Below are 17,855 nucleotides of genomic sequence, written 5' to 3'. Positions count from 1 at the left end.
CAGCAGCAGCCTTAGCGTCTCATGCCCGTCTCTGGAGTCCGCGCTGTTAGCCCCGGCTCGCGCCTGTCTCTGGAGCTCCTTTACGCAGCGCTCTTAATCCCCTCTCCTCGCGTACCAGGAAACAGAGGGAAGAAAAAGTCTCTTGCCTTTTCAGCAGGTCCAGACTTTTTCCCGGACTCCCTCCCGGCTAGCCGTGGCGCACTAACCCCTTTAGGCTGTGTTCACGCCGCCAGTCCTCTCCCTGCGCTCTGACCGAAGCCCGAGCCTCAGCTCCCAGCCCCGTCTGCCCCAGCGGGTGAGCAGACAAGCCTCTCGAGCTGGTGAGTGCTGGTCGGCACCGATCCTCTGTGCAGGAATCTCTCCGCTTTGCCCTCTGCCTCCCTGTTGCTGTGCTCTCCTCCGCCGCTCCGAAGCTTACCCCCTCTGCCACCCGCAGTCTCCGCCCGCGAAGGGGCTTCCTAGTATGTGGAAACCTTTCCTCCTTCACAGCTCCCTTCCGCTGGTGCAGGTCCCGTCCCTATTCTTTTGTCTCTGTTTATTCTTTTTTCTTTTGTCCTACCCAGGTACGTGGGGAGTTTCTTGCCTTTTGGGAGGTCTGAGGTCTTTTGCCAGCATTCAGTAGGTGGTCTGTAGGAGTTGTTCCACATGTAGATGTATTTCTGATGTATCTGTGGGGAGGAAGGTGATCTCCGCGTCGTACTCTTCCGCCATCTTCCCGATTCCCCCCGCCATAGTTTTAGTTGCAAGGACTGAGTTGGAGATGTTTTGCCCTAGGAAGAGGAGTAGAAACTTAAGGTATCTGAACTATTATCTTTTCTTCTTTGAATTAGTCTCACATTTAGTTGGGAGTCTGATTCATGGCCGAACAACTAAGGCTTCTGAATACCAAGGACACTTCTTGATCTTCAACTTGGCAGCCTTTGTGTGCAATTAATATTTCCCCTAGGCTGAGCCTTTAATCAGATTGCCCTTCTTTCCCCTGGTTCCCCTTTTCTTCCAGAGATAATATGAGAGAAAAAAAATCTGAGCTCATTATAAATTCAGTTGAAGTTCTTTCAACTGAATAAATTCAGTTGCTCTTTCTATGGCTTGCTCTCAGCACTACAGGAGTAAGGTACAGGATCAGGTTCACGTCACCTGGCAGGTGAGTCTTATTCTGAGGCTACAAAAAACAATATTAGGGAAGGAAGTGAAAGAGTATCTCAGAGAGTGAATGAATCTAGTTATAGTTTATTAGAGGTGCTTTTCTGTATTACTATGCTACTATGTTTAGTCTGTATTAGACATTTCTAATCACTTTTCTTTACTTTTTTTGTGTACTACTATATAATGAAATGCACTGGCTATAGGTTCAATGAATTAATCTCACTTGGAGAATATGAAAAGGCAGTTTATTTTGCAGCAAACAGTCCTAGAAGAATTCTTCAAAACATTGGAACAGTGAGTAAATTTAAGGGTAAGCATTTCTCTCTGAACCTTACATATGTATGCTAATTATACTTTTTTTTTCCTGATAGAATGGGAAGAGTATTGAACTGGGAAACAAGATCTACCATTTACTCAGTTTCCTTACCTGTAACATTAAGGGGTTTGATTAGGTTTTCCAAATTAAATTATGAAATATTTTAAGTATGCAGAAAAGTGTGAGAAACATAAATAACCATGTACTCGCTCTCAAGTTTTACTAAATGTTAATATTTTGTCAGATTTGCTCAACTTCCTTTAAAAAACAGCTTTGTTGTGGTGAGTTGACATACATACACTAAATTGTACATAAAATGTACAGTTTGTTAGGTTTTGACATATGTATCCTCCAAAAGTTCCCTCATTCCCCCAGTGATCGCTCCCTCCCACTACTCCCCACCCCTCCCACTGGTCTCCCTCCCAGAGCTTCCCTCAAGTCCCCAGGCAACTACTAATCTGCTTTCAGTCACCAAAGATTAGTTTGCATTTTCGAGAATTTTATATAAATAGAATCATATAGTAGGTATCCTTTTTTGACTGATTTCTTGCGCTTAGCCTAATTATTTTGAAATTCATCCATGTTATTGCATCTATCAATAATTTATTCTTTTTTTTGCTGAGTAGTGTTCCATTCTATGAATAAAAATCCTTTACCAGATATATGATGCAAATATTTTCTCCCAGTTTGTGGCTTGTCTTTTCATTCTCTTAACAGTGTCTTTCTAAGAGTAGAAGTCTTTAATTTGTTGAAATCTAATTTATGAGTTTTTTCTTTTAGGGATTGAGATTTTAGTGTCGTACCTAAGAAATCTGTGCTTAATCTGCACAGATTTTTCTCCTATTTTTTTTCCCTAAGGATTTTATAGTTTTAGGTTTACATTTAGGTCTATGATCCAGTTTGAATTATTATTATTATTATTATTTTTGCAGTACGCGGGCCTCTCACTCTCACTGTTGTGGCCTCTCCCGTTGCGGAGCACAGGCTCCGGACGCGCAGGCTCAGTGGCCGTGGCTCACAGGCCCAGCCGCTCTGCGGCATGTGGGATCTTCCCAGACCGGGGCATGAACCCGCGTCCCCTGCATCGGCAGGCGGACTCTCAACGACTGCGCCACCAGGGAAGCCCTAGCTTAATGTTTTTGAGGTTCATTTATGCCATAGTATGTATCAGTAGTTCATTCCTTTTTATGGTGAAATAATATTCCATTGTATGGATGTACTGTATTTTGTTTATCCATTCATCTGTTTATGGTCATTTGAGTTGTTTCTACTTTTTGGTTATTATGAATAATGCAACTGAGCGTTTCTGTACAAGTTTTTGCGTGGATATGTTTTTATTTTTCTTGGATAGATACCTAGGAGTAGAATTTCTGGGTTAGGGACTTCCCTGGTGGTCCAATGGCTAAGACTCTGAGCTCCCAGTACAGGGGGCCTGGGTTTGAACCCTGGTCAGGGAACTAGATCCCACATGCTGCAACTAAGAGTTTGCATGCTGCAACTAAAGATTCTGTGTACCGCAACTAAAGGTCCTACAGGCTGCAATGAAGATCCCATGTGTGGCAACAAAGGTCCTGCCTGCCACAGCTAAGACCTGGCACAGCCAAACAAACTAATAAATAAATAAATAAGAATTTCTGTGTTATATGGAAACTCTGTGTTAATACTTTGAGGAACTGCTAAACTTTGCACTATTTTCCATTTCCACCACCAGTGTATGAGTTCTCATTTCTCCACATCCTTACCAATACTTGTAATGTCTGTCTGGTTTTTTTTTTTTTTTACATCTTTATTGGAGTATAATTGCTTTACAATGATGTGTTAGTTTCTGCTTTATAACAAAGTGAATCAGTTATACATATACATATGTTCCCATATCTCTTCCCTCTTGCATCTCCCTCCCTCCCACCCTCCCTATCCCACCCCTCTAGGTGGTCACAAAGCACCGAGCTGATCTACTTGTGCTATGCGGCTGCTTTCCACTAGCTATGTATTTTACGTTTGGTAGTGTATATATGTCCATGCCACTCTCTTGCTTTGTCACAGCTCACCCTTCTCCCTCCCCATATCCTCAAGTCCGTTCTCCAGTAGGTCTGTGTCTTTATTCCTGTCTTACCCCTAGGTACTTCATGACATTTTTTTCCCTTAAATTCCATATATATGTGTTAGCATATGGTATTTGTCTTCCTCTTTCTGACTTACTTTACTCTGTATGACAGACTCTAGGTCTATCCACCTCATTACAAATAGCTCAATTTCGTTTCTTTTTATGGCTGAGTAATATTCCATTGTATATATGTGCCACATCTTCTTTATCCATTCATCCGATTATGGACACTTAGGTTGCTTCCATCTCTGGGCTATTGTAAATAGAGCTGCAGTGAACATTTTGGTACATGTAATGTCTGTCTTTTTTTTTTTTTTTTTGCGGTATGCGGGCCTCTCACTGTTGTGGCCTCTCCTGTTGCGGAGCACAGGCTCCGGACGCGCAGGCTCAGCAGCCATGGCTCACGAGCCCAGCCGCTCCGTGGCATGTGGGATCTTCCCGGACTGGGGCACGAACCTGTGTCCCCTGCATCGGCAGGAGGACTCTCAACCACTGCGCCACCAGGGAAGCCCAATGTCTGTCATTTTTTTTTTTTTTTTTTTTTGGTGTGTCATTTTGATTAAAGCCTTTCTAATCTGTGTGAAGTGGTATCTCGTTTTTTTTTTTTCCTCATTGTGGTTTTAATTTGCATATCCCGAATGACTAACAATGTTGAGCATCTTTTCATGTGCCTGTTGGCCATTTTATCTTCTTTGGAGAATTGTCTGTTCTTTACCCATTTGGTAATTGTTTTATTTGTGTTTTTATTATTGAGTTGCAAGTGCTCTTTTTAATTCCAGGTAAAAATCCCTTATCAGATAGATGATACGCAAATATTTTCTTCTAGTCTGTGGATTGCATTTTTGCTTTCTTGTTGGTGGTTTTTTTTGTTGTTGTTCGTTTGTTTGTTTGTTTTTAATTTTTTTTGATGTGGACCATTTTTAAAGTCTTTATTGAATCTGTTACAATATTGCTTCTGTTTTATGTTTTGGTTTTTTGGCCACAAGGTGTGTGGGATATTAGCTCCTTTACCAGGGATCGAACCCCTATCCCCCCTGCACTGGAAGGCAAAGTCCCAACTGCTGGACCGCCAGGGAAGTCCCTCTTTTTGGTGTTTTTTGAGGTGCAAAAGGTTTTAATTTTGATGAAGTCCCATTTACTGATCTTTTTTAATGGCTGTGCTTTTGGTTTTGTATCTAAGAAATCTTTGCCTAACTTAAGATCCTACGTTTTCTTCTAATAGTTTTATTCATTTAGGTCTGTGGTCTACTATGAGTTAATTTTTTTGTTTGGTGTGAGATAGGGGTCCAAATTCATTCTTTTGCATGTGGATATCCAGTTTTCCTAGCACCATTTGTTGAAAAGACTTTTCTTTACCCATTAAACGGTTTTGTCCCCCCTTTGTAAGAAATCAATTAACCATAAATGTTTGAGGTTTTTTTCTAGACTCTTAATTCTATTCTGTTGCTCTAGATGTCCGTCCTGTGCAATCATACTATCTTGATTACTGTAGTTTTATAGTAAGTTTTGAAATTGGAAGTGTGATTCCATCTTTCTTTTGATTAGTATTAGCATGGTGTATCTTTTTTCCATACTTTTACTTTAATCTACTTAATTTGTGTCTTTGTATTTAAAGTCAGTATCTTCTAGGCAACATGTACTTGGATCCTGCTTTTTTATACAGTCTGACAATATTTGTCTTTTAATTGGGGTGTTCAGATCATTTACATTTAATGTGATTGTTGACATGGTTGACTTTTATTTGTTTTCTGTTTTTTCTCATCTCTGTTATTTTTTTTCTCTTCTTCTACCTTCTTTTGGATTAGTTGAATTTATTTATGATTCCATTTTTCTCCTTTGTTGATTTTTGAGCCTATAACTCTTTGTTGTCTTATTTTGGTTGTTGCTTTAGGCTTTATGGGTTATATCTTTAACTTATCACATTCTACACTCAGGTGATTATGTACTACTTCACGCATTCCCTGGTGGTGCAGTGGTTGAGAGTCCGCCTGCCGATGCAGGGGACATGGGTTCGTGCCCCGGTCCGGGAAGATCCCACATGCCGTGGAGTGGCTGGGCCCATGAGCCGTGGCCACTGAGCCTGCGCTTCCAGAGCCTGTGCTCCGCAACGGGAGAGGCCACAGCAGTGAGAGGCCCGAGTACCGCAAAAAAAAAAAAAAAATTAGAAACAGTATACAGTTTGATCCTTGAACAACATGAATTTTAACTGCACAGGTCCACTTATAGGTGGATTTTTTTCAATAAATACTTGTTATAGTAATAAATGACCCATCATTGGTTTAATCTGTGGTTGTGGAACTGTGGATATGGAGGATCCATGTGGATACACCTATTCATGGATTTTTGACTGAGTGGAGGTCGGCGCCCCTAACCCCTGCGTTGTTCAGGGATCAACTTTACTTCTAAATGCTTATATTCATAGCATTTACCATTTCTGGTCTTTATTTCTTTGTGTAGATTGTTTTTCTGTCTTGTGTCATTTTCCTTCTGCTTGAAGGACTACCTTTAACCTTTCTTATAGTACAGGTCTGCTGGTAGTATATTCTTTCAGCTTTTTAAAAATTTTAAATAAAAATAATTTTTTTTTGGCTGTACCATGCAGCTTGCAGGATCTTAGTTCCCTGACCAGGAATTGAACCCAGGCCCATGCCAGTGAAAGCACTGAGTCCTAACCACTGGACTGCCAGGGAATTCCCATTTTATAGCTTTTTAAACTTCTTTCTGGAGGCTCTGAAGTAGATTCCCATTTCATGCTGCTCTCCTAGCTTCTAGATAGCTGTCAGCAATCTTCGGCGTTCCTTGGCTTGTAGACCCATCACTCCAACCTCTGCCTAGGTTTTCACATAGCATATGATATTTAGTCATTATCCAAAATATAAAGTTTAATCCACAAGCATTACTTAAAGATTATAAATATGTAATTTTAGATTAAAATTTTTAGAAAATGCAATGAGATGAAAATATGAATATGAAGTAAGGAAAAGCAAACTATTATTACTTAAAAGTATTTGACTCAAAAACTTTTCTTCTCTTTGTAGCTGTTGGAAAAACTAGAGGAAAGCCTTTCCCATTACTCTTATTTTTTGAGGCTATCTTTAGCATAAGTCATGCTTTTAAACATCCTGTTGATGCAGAACTAACCCTGGAAGGAATCAAATGTGGATTATCTGAAAAACGTTTAGATTTAGTTATCAATTGGGTCACCCAGGAAAGGTAAGCAAAGTTAAACTTTTAACTTAATTTTGAAATTTGCTTAATAAAGTTTTTTGTTCTCAAATTTTAATAGTTTTCTTATCAGTACATTATTTGAGCATTTATTTCAAATCTCTATTGCAACTAATCAGTCACAAAGTATTTACTAAGCATTCATGGATGGAGTAATAGAGCCTAGTCACAATGAGCCCACATCAGGAGTTGACTTACGGCAGCTGACAAGATGTTTCATGACCACTTAATGGTGCATGGAAGTTGATAGGTAAGGATAGAAAAGGATTGATCAGTATCGTGCTGCTCAGAGGGATAAGGCAGGAACCTGTTTTCAGGCAGGCTGTGGATACATGTAAAGGATAAACACAGGAGAAAACTTGTAAGCAGGAGGGACATGGACCCAAGGTAGCATTTAAAAGAACATACAAACCAGCAAGGACAGGCAGGAGGTGGCTTCTTGGAGTTGAGTCTCGGGACAAATTGGCAGATTTGTACCAGAGTTCCCTTAGATTGGATTCCCTGGAACCAAAGCCTGAAACAGGAATTTGGGTGTACATGGTTGATAGAAGGAGGGCTTCTCAAGAAAAACCTATAAGGGACTGAGTGAAACAGAACAGGGAAGGGGAAAGAGCCAAGCAAGGACGTGACCTCAGGCAAGTTCTAACCTTGGCCTTATTTATAGCGGGTTGGCTCTGAAGCATAAAACACATCACAGAGCTGTTCTCACTTGAGGCAAGGGGTCAGCCTTCCTTGCTTCTGCATCGGTCAGTCAAGGGCTGTGGGCTGCCTAGATGGGAATACGTAAATCTGGGCATGGTGGCTCCCACTAGCCCAGGGCAATTCCCTATGGAAGGGAAGGACCTGTGAGCCACTGGCAGCCAACGCCCAGAGCAGCTGGGGAAGGGCACTTTGGCCCAATAAGGAGGATTTGAGCAGGACGCCAAAACAGCATCTGCCTTAGTCAACCATTTGCACAATACAGATCTATATGCTTCTCACATTAAGTTCACTCCATCCAGGCATATCTTCTCTAGGATTTTGTGGTCAATTCTTGGGGAAACTTATAAGAGGAGGGTTAGCGGGAGGAACTATAGCCCTTGTTGCTAGGTCCTAGGGCTGTAATTTGGTTTTTTTACAACTTTATTGAGATATAATTTACATAGAATAACCTATACATGTTTAAAATGTACAATTTGATGAGTTTTTTAAAAACAGCATTATGAAGACACAATTGATACACAGTAGACTGCACATATTTAAGGTGTACAATTTAAGTTTTGACATATATATATATATCCATGAAATCATCACCACAATCAGATAATAAACATATCCATGACCCTCAAATGTTTCCTTATGTCCCTTTGTAATGCCTCCTCCTTCATTCCACAACCTCTCAATAACCACTGATCTACTTCATGTTATTCTAGATTCATTTCCTTTTTCTAGAATTTTATATATATGGAATCACACATTGTATATTCTTTTCTCTCCTTGGTCTGGCTTCTTTCACTTCCATTTATTTTGAGATTCATACATATTAATTAGTACTCATTATCTTTCTCTATAACTCATTACAGATTCTTCTTACTTACAGTTTTGGTCTTGATGGCTTGTCTGGTAGAATGACTGTGGTTACCATGCCTTTATCAAACCATCTTTTCTTTTTTTCTTGATTTTGATTTTATGTTGGAGTATAGTTGATTAACAATGTTGTATTAGTTTCAGGTGTACAGCAAAGTGATTCAGGTATACATATACACACATATCTATTCTTTTCGAAATTCTTTTTTGTTTTTTTTGGCCATGCTGCATGGCATGCTGGATCTTAGATCCTTGAACAGGGATTGAACCTGTGCCCCCTGCAGTGGAAGCACAGAGTCTTAACTACTGTACTGCCATGGAAGTCCCCAAATTCTTTTCCCATTTATAAACCATAGTTACTGATTTACCCACTAACAGTGTTCAGTTGTCTTGGGACTACCCAGACAAGTAAGCTTCATGAATAAGTGGCCCAGACTCCATGTCAACTACCATTGCCTGATGGACACTACTTCCACAGCTCACACCTGTGGGCTCATGCAAGGGTGGGGTTACCAAAGACCAACAGACAGGAGAAGAAAAAAAAAACCCAAACTTGGTTCATGGAAGGTTCAGATGGTGTCCAAGTGATGCCAACTTGTCACTTCATCTTTTGAAGACAGAGGAACATCCTTTAGGAAGACATGTACTCCTTAAACCAATGATAATTATATAGTGCTGTATTCCCAATAGGTAGAATACTTGGGTCTGGGAAATGAAGAGTGGCCCTGCTCAACTATTATTCCCAGGAGCCTGCTTGGAGAGTGTGTTAGTCAGGATTCTCCAGAGAAACAGAAAAAATATATATAAATGAAAAATTGGCTCATATGATTATGGAGGCTGAGAAGTCCCAAGATCTGCAATCAGCAATCCAGAGACTCAAGAGAGTCAATGCTGTAACTTCCAGTCCGAAAGCCGGCAGCCTTGAGACCCAAAGGCAGGAAAGACTGATGTCCCAGCTAAGTAGTCAGGCAGGAGGAGTTCCCTCTTTCTTGAGGAAGAGTCATCCTTTTTGTACCATTCAGGCCTTTAACCGATTGGATGAGGGCCACCCACATTCAGGAGAGCAATCTGCTTTGCTCAGCCTGTCAGTTAAAATGTTACTCTCTTCAAATACATTCTCACAGACACACCCAAAATAATATTTGACCAACAACATCAAGTTGACACTTAGAATGAACCATCAGCACAGGGAGTTTGTGCTTCCTATGCCTGCAACTTTAGGCTCTGTGAGTCTGGAAGTCCTGATTGACTTTATCATGAGAAGGCAGGACTATTGCTAAATAATGGGGCAAAGGGGAATATTTTTGGCACTCAGGCTCCCTATGCCCTTGAAGAGAGTATGATACCTGGATTTAGCTGATGTCATTTACTGCTTGGGAAATTTTATAAGGGAAGGAGTGAGACAGGATAGGGAAAGAGCCAAGCAAGGATGTGAACTCAGGTGAAGTCTAGTATTAGTATTATAAAGAGAGAGCTGTGGAGCATAAGCCGTACCGCAAAGTTGTTACCGCTTGTTTATGGGACTGGCTTTTTGTATCCCTTACTAGTCAGTCGTCAGCTCTAGATTACTAAGGGGTTGAAAGATAGGCATAACTTTCTAGGTGAGGTGGCTCCAGTCAGCTGAGGGCAATTCTTTGGAGGAGGGGCAGCTATGAGCTGTCAATAATCAGCTGGAGAAGGGGCACTGGCACAGTAAAGGGGACCTGAGTAGGCACCAAACTGTGTCTACCAGCTTATGAAGATCAGTCTGGAAATAGATAACAGCTCCTTTTCCTGGGTCTATGTGGGCATGAGTTGGGCTGTGAGTATTGGAAGGCAGAGTGACGAAAGACCTCCCTGTCTTCTCTCTAGTAGCCATGGCCTTCTTGTTTTGCAGCCTAAGGGCTATGCTTTCTTGGCTCTAAATGCATAGGGACATAGAATACATATTAGAGACTAGGTACACTTCTCATCTTTAAGAATTGTATCATAAGGGAGTAGATGGACAAATGTAAGCACTCCCTAAATAACAAATCCATGACTTAGAAATGTCCCAAACAAAAATGGCAAGTTTGCATACTACTACCTACTGCTACCCATTTCAAATTCATCATTTCCCTGCACAACTCTGGATAGTCATAAAACTGCCCTGGATTGATCTCACTATTGTTTCCCAGCGCAAAGTAGCTTTCTCTCACCCTGTCTTGTTATGCCTTCACTTACTGTTCACACAGTAATTAATTATTCACATAATAATAATTATGTTCACGTAATTCCTGTTTTAGGAAACTTCTTCATATGTGTACCCCTCTTTTCAGCCTTTGCCTCCTCCTTTCTTTCTGTGCCTGGTCACACTTCTACACTCTCCACAAAAAGTACTTGTCAGGGAGCCCTGGAAATGGTGCAGGCATGAGGACAGCATCAGAAAGTGCATGTTCATTACTAACACCTGTTATCTAGTGCAAAGACACTTCAGACAAGATTAATTTCCTTACATATACTTGGCCCATTCTACCTCTTAGTTGTAAGAATTTAAACTCTTATGCATTTCCCTGAGTGCATAAAGTGGGAAAATACCGCTACATTTTTCCTGAATTATTCATATTTGTATTTCTGTATTTTTCTGGACATACCATTTAGCAGAAATGTCTTTATTCTAAATAGGGCAATTTTATTTAACCCACTCAACTCTAGAGCATTCATGAGCTAATTAATATTGTTTGGATTTTCCATGTTTTGGGTTTCTTCTATTTAGATACCTTAGACACTATAAAAATCATTACAACTTTACTCCATACCATATTGGTAGTGATTAATTTTAAAATATTAGATTTGAATCTTGTGGTAGCATTTTTATTTTTTCTTAAGCTTTGATGGAACTGTGTGGTAAAAAACTATGCACTAAAATCAGAAGGCTTTGGATAACTATGGATTATACCTATTCATACATTTCAGGTCTCCATTAGGAACTCATAAAAACAAAATTCTGGCCTTTTTCAAAAAAATTATTGGATGACTACTACTGAAAATGTGCTACAGACTGAAAACAAGGCAAAACCTTGTTTTGGGTGTCTGACTGCTACCTCTTTTACCCCAAGGCTAGAATCCTTGTTTTTCTCACCCCCTGACCCCCGTCACACATACACCCCCACCCCCCACCCCCCCCACCCCCCCACCCCCCACTGCCTGCTTTTCTTTTGGGGCCAATTCCATTTTGGGGCTTGATCCTCCTCCTCCTTTTGGATAATTTTCTTTTTAATCATACTCTTTGCTTCTGATCATCCTTTTGGAAAGTGACAAACGAAGGCAGAGCAACCTTAGTCTCAACTCTGGCCTTCTCTCAGCTGGAACAGCATCGTGAGGGTGACCACTGAAAATAATGAAATAATGGTATTAATAAGAAATAAATACTAAGATACTGGTATTTTCATGTTGCTCCAGTAATGCAGTCACTACAACAACTGAAATAATGACTTGTTCAGTCTCAGGAAACGTTGTGACTTTAACTACCAAAACTTATATTTTGGTATTAAAATGTGGAAGTCGGGGAATTGCTTCCTAAATAATTGATTCGTACTCAGGAGCTGCCTTTTGATTTTTTTTTTTTCTGCGTTACGCGGGTCTCTCACTGTTGTGGCCTCTCCCGTTGCAGAGCACAGGCTCCAGACGCGCAGGCTCAGCGGCCATGGCTCACGGGCCTAGCCGCTCTGCAGCATGTGGGATCTTCCCGGACCAGGGCACGAACTGGTGTCCCCTGCATCGGCAGGCGGACTCTCAACCACTGCGCCACCAGGGAAGCCCTGCCTTTTGATTTTAAACCCACCTCTCTGCTGCCTGCCCCAACAAACACAGAGGGCTTTATCTACTTAATTTTCAATAGAGAGACATTTTGTAGGAGTTTCAGGATTTCATTTTATTGTTATTGGCATTTTATTACATGTATACAGACACTAATATTATGTGACTGTTGTTATGCTGTAGCTATTAATTAAAAATATAATTATGGGACTTCCCTGGCCGTCCAGTGGTTAAGATTCCATGCTCCCAATGCAGGGAGCATGGGTTCGATCCCTGGTCAGGGAACTAAGATTCTGGATGCTGCATGACGTGGCCAAAAAAAACCCCAAACAATAAAGCCCAGTTTCAGTACAGCCAGTAATTAGAAGTGATATCTTTAATGATACCCAAATGTTTTTTGGCTTATGCTGATAGTTTCTAGGTAGAGTTAGTAGTACAGATGGTTCCCTTCAATTGTGTATGAAGATGGTGCACTAAAATTGATGAAAAGTGAAATCTACTTACTTGCGCCATCTCAAAAGAACTGTTTCTTCAGTCTCCTAATAGACAGTCAAGTCCCTTTATTCCCCCCGTTGTTTCTTTCAAATCTATAACAATTTAAAAAAACAACAACTGCTGTCGCACTTTCTGTTTTTGTTTTAGTACAAATGCTTGCAAGATCTGATGGTAATTTTGAGCTAAAGATTTTGTCACTATCTTTAACCAACATTTAATAAGTTCTTACATTCTATAGGGTTTTGGAATCTACATAACAGCTAAGAACATTGAGAGCCTCAATTATGAGAGAATTTTTGTTTACCTTGAAATTTTAAATCCCACCAATCTTTTCAGGAGAATTTAACCTTGTTTGTAGATTTTTTTAAAAGTTGAGCTCAGTTTCACCAAAATTACTTCCCCCAAAGGAAGACATGCTGATTGGTTTTGTTCTTGTTGTTAAGTCTTGGATATGTTTAATTTCATCAGTTGCCTACTAACTTGGAATCCTTAGAGACCATAGAAAATCCAGTTCTACTGTGCTGAATTTTCAAATATTTCATTCTCATCCATTCATCAAGAGCTCACTAACGTGTGCCCTATTCATCTGCTTGCTCTAGGCTGACATTTTCTGAGGAGGCTGGGGATGTGATTTTTGATTATGGGGAGCAGGATACTTATAACAAGGCCAAGTGTCTGGCTTTAGCTCAGATTATCTATAGTGAATGTGGCCTGCACAAGAAAGCTCTTCTTTGCCTGTGTAAACAGAATCAAATTCAAAGGGCCATGGAATACATACAACAATTCAAGGACTTTACTTCTGGTAAGTGAAAAAGCCTATTATTTGTATACATTCGAATTCTGGACTTGAACTGTAAGATCACCCATGATAGTAGGCAATATTTTGGACTTATACATTATAAAGCTTGTTTTGTGTATACCAGTAAGTAGATTTCTTTTGTAATTTTTAGTGAAAACAGGTAAGCTGAAGCTGATTGACTTTGATGGTGGACATTCAAATACATTTTATATTTCTTCAGTACATAAACATTTAGTAAACTTGCAGATATTTGGACCATGCTACTTAGAGGATTTTAAAAAAATAACTGAACTTATATATATCATTCTGAACTATAATATAAGCATTAGAAATGAAGAATTAGTGAAATAATGTTGATTTAAAGTTTGAAACACCTAGGTTGCAGCTGGGCAGTGATCTGAGAGAATTGTGGACCTTAGGGTGACCGTAGTTGGTTTTTTTTTTGTTTGTTTGTTTGTTTAATTTTGTTTATTTATTTATTTTTGGCTGTGTTGGGTCTTCGTTTCTGTGCATGGGCTTTCTCTAGTTGCGGCGAGTGGGGGCCACTCTTCGTCGCGGTGCACGGACCTCTCACTATCGTGGCCTCTCTCATTGTGGAGCACAAGCTCCAGACGCGCCGGCTCAGTAGCCGTGGCCCACGGGCCCAGTTGCTCCGCGGCATGTGGGATCCTCCCAGATCAGGGCTCGAACCCGTGTCCCCTGCATCGGCAGGCAGACTCCCAGCCACTGCGCCACCAGGGAAGCCCCAGGGTGACCTAGTTGAATGATCTGATCTCTTATTATAGTCTAGTTCAGCAGTAGCCTTAATGTACAGGCAGTTCTGACATATCCCCATATCCCAGGCCTATGTCAATCCTGATTTTGCAAGCTGTGTACTCCAGTTCTAAGAAATTGCACAATGGAACAAAATATAGCACTTTTAGGTCACATTTTTCCAGGAAAAAGAATCTTTTATGGTCGTCAAATCTGATCATTTTCAAAGAGTAAATTGACTTTTACTTAGAATCTGTTTTTTAGAGTTATTAATTTTTTTCATTCATTATGTAACAGCATGCCCGATATTATTAGTGTAATAATAGCTATAGTTCAGCTTTTTACATGACTTATCTCACTTAATCCTTATGTTAACTCTATGAACTGGGTTTGTTATTATCCCTTTTTTTTTTTTTTTTTTGCGGTACGCGGGCCTCTCACTGTTGTGGCCTCTCTCGTTGCGGAGCACAGGCTCCGGACGCGCAGGCTCAGCGGCCATGGCTCACAGGCCCAGCCGCTCCGCGGTATGTGGGATCTTCCCGGACCGGGGCACGAACCCGTGTCCCACGCATCGGCAGGCGGACTCTCAACCACTGCACCACCAGGGAAGCCCATCCCTATTTTATAGATGAAAAATAACTGTGTCCAAAGAGAGGCTAAGGCACAGAGAGGTAAGTAATTTGCCTATATACACACAGCGATGGAACAGAATCTGGCAGAGTAGTTACGACACAATATTTGTTGAATGAATTATATATTTTATTAATATTATCTAATTTATACAGATTCAGTTTCTGTGTAAAGTATTATTTTTCCATAGAATTATTTTAGTCAAGGAATAAAGATTTTAATTACTCTTGGAATTTTTATTGAATGAAATGTGAAGTTTCTTTTTTTTGCTTGCAAAATTTGCCTTGCATGAGTATACAGAAATATGATTGACTCATTATCATATTATCCTGTTCCTCTAGTAGTGCATTACACTGTAAAATAATTATACAGTCAGCCCTCCATATTCATGGGTTCCACATCCATGGATTCAATGAACTTCAGATTGAAAATATTTGAGGGGAAAAAAATTCCAGAAAGTTCTAAAAAGCAAAACTTGTGTTTGCTGTGCACCAGCAATTATTTACGTAACATTTGCATTTTATTTACAACTATTTACATATTATTCACATTGTATTAGGTAATCCAGAGATGATTTAAAGTATATGGAAGGATGTGTGTAGGTTATATGAAAATACTATGCCATTTTGTATGAGACTTTTTATATAAGAGACTTGAGCATACTCAGATTTTGCTATCTGCAGGGGGTCCTGAAACCAAACCCCGTGGATATCAAGGGACAACTGTATATTGTACTAATGTAAGAAATATTAACTCTCCTATATAATTAGAACCTTGATATTTATCCTCAGAATTTATTTAGTACAACATCATAAGATAATAACCTGAGGAAAATTAAGCTTAAAAGGTAGAAACAATGTTTGAAAAATTACTCTGCTTATTTTACTTTTTAATGACAAACAACCACAGCTTTCCAAAGGATCATCCTTGGCCTCAGGGGACAGACTCGGTTTGTTAATACTTTCTGGTTTCAGAAGAAAATGGTCTTTCTCAGATTTAGACTGTCAGCTTTACATTTACAAATCAAAGAAACAGAACAAAAATGGTCAAGTCCTAAAAAAGTCTTGTTCCAAAAGCATAAATCTGACTCATAGAGCATCTGTTTTAGAAGGAAAAACACTTCGTTTTTCCTCCCTAATGATTTCTGGAATAAAGCCTGAAATGATTTGTTTGTTCACCTTCCCCATCATCATTAAACAAGTGAATGTACCTATCTGGTTATATTCTAGATATGGAATTCTAGACTCCAAGGCTAGAAACAATCTAGAAACTAGGTTATTCTAGATCTGGGGCTCTCAAACCTTCTGGTCTCAGGTCTCCTTCATTGTTTTAAAAAGCATTGAAGATCCCAAAGAGTTTTTGTCTATGTGGGTTCTATCAATTGATATTTATCCTATTAGAAATTAAACCAGGGACTTCCCTGGTGGTGAGTGGTTAAGACTTTGCCTTCCAATGCAGGGGGTGTGGGTTCAATCCCTGGTCCAGGAGCTAAGGTCTCACATGCCTTGCGACCAAAAAAAAAAACCAAAACAGAAAACAGAAGCGATATTGTAACAAATTCAATAAAGACTTTAACAAAAAAGAAATTAAACCAGAAAAAAATTTTTATTGGAGTATAGTTGATGTACAATATTATATGTTACATGTGTACAATATAGTGATTCACAATTTTTAAAGGTTATACTCCATTTATAGTTATTATAAAATATTGGCCATATTCCCTGTATTGTACAATATATCCTTGTAGCTTATTTTATACTTAATAGTTGGTACCTTTTAATCTCCTACCCCTAACTTGTCCCTCCCCCTTTCCCTCTCCCCACTGGTAATGACTAGTTTGTTCTCTATATCTGTGAGTCTGCTTCTGTTTTATTCTATTCTCAACTGGTTTTCAGCCAGGTTGAGCTTCTTCAGCTGGAGCGTGGGTGCCAGGAGCTGGGGGGTGGGGGGGTGGGAGAGGAGTTGGGGGGCAGAGTCTGCAGCCTGTTGCCACACAGGTAGAGCTCCTGGAGGTGGCTCAGGCCATTCAGGGCGTCAGGAGACAACGAGGCCAGCTCGTTGAAGGAGACGTCCGTGGTGTTGAGTGCCGGCAGTGCCCAACCCAGCAAGGGCAGGCTTCTCAGCTTATTGTAGGATATAATCAGGGTCTCCAGCCAGGGCAGTGTCACATCAGGCTGCAGGCTGGTGCTCTGGCTCTTCCCCAGATGCAGCTGAGTGAGGTGAGTCAGATGCATCTATTTTTTTTAGATTCCACATATTAAGTGCGATCATACAGTATTTGTCTTTCTTTGTCTGACTTATTTCACTTAGCAAAATGCCCTCCAAGTCCATCCATGTTGCTGCAAATGGCAAAATTTCACATTTAAAATAACAATAGGAAATTCCCTGGTAGTCCAGTGGTTAGGACTCTGTGCTTTCACTGCTGAGGGTGCAGGTTTAATAATTCTTATTTGGGGAACTAAGATAGCACAAGTTGTGCCGCGAGGCCAAAAACAAAAACAAAAACAACCAACAGCAATAAACTAATTATGTATTGTCATAAGTAAAATATTTTTATGAAAAGTAACTTTTCCAAAGCAAAACAATTTAAGGAAAAGAGTGACACTGTTTTACATTTTTGTAAATCTCTGTAATGTCTGGTTTAACAGAAGATAGCTGGCTTCCCATATCTGATCCTATATTCAGTCTACTGTAATATGTCATGTAGCTTCTGGAAAAACACCACTGTATATTTGTGAGAGAAGGAGAATAAAAAAGGCAAATTTTAGTATTTTTATGAAAATAGTTCTGACTTTATGGACCCTAGACCATATTTTGAGAACCACTGTTCTAAGTATCTAGGTATTTGTGAGTTAAACAGTACCATGGTTGATATATAGACCCTTATAACCTTATTAAAATAGAACATGCAAGATAAATAATGATCATTATTACATGTCAAACCAAGGAATAAGGAAATGCATTCTGAAGTAAGTAGAGGGGTAGGTTCATAGGATTTGAACTTGTGTCCTTTCTAATTAGTCAGAGACCATATCTTGTACATA

The 17,855-nt window shown here is 39.9% G+C and overlaps 1 protein-coding gene across 4 annotated transcripts in view; it reads left to right on the top strand.

The window, feature by feature from the left end:
* Nucleotides 1–17,855, top strand: part of CLHC1 (clathrin heavy chain linker domain containing 1) — a 44,533-nt gene that overhangs the window by 23,381 nt on the left and 3,297 nt on the right. For all 4 annotated transcript variants that reach the window (XM_032652600.1, XM_032652598.1, XM_032652601.1 and 1 more), the window contains 3 exons: nucleotides 1,350–1,456; nucleotides 6,605–6,779; nucleotides 13,229–13,431. In XM_032652600.1, the coding sequence (XP_032508491.1) occupies nucleotides 1,350–1,456; nucleotides 6,605–6,779; nucleotides 13,229–13,431 (485 nt within the window). The remainder of the gene's footprint in view (nucleotides 1–1,349; nucleotides 1,457–6,604; nucleotides 6,780–13,228; nucleotides 13,432–17,855) is intronic.

The sequence above is a fragment of the Phocoena sinus genome, chromosome 13, assembly GCF_008692025.1.
Source record: "Phocoena sinus isolate mPhoSin1 chromosome 13, mPhoSin1.pri, whole genome shotgun sequence".
Classification (NCBI taxonomy): Eukaryota; Metazoa; Chordata; class Mammalia; order Artiodactyla; family Phocoenidae; genus Phocoena; species Phocoena sinus.
Note: the sequence above shows the minus strand (reverse complement) of the source record. Positions and strands in the feature narration are given on the sequence as shown.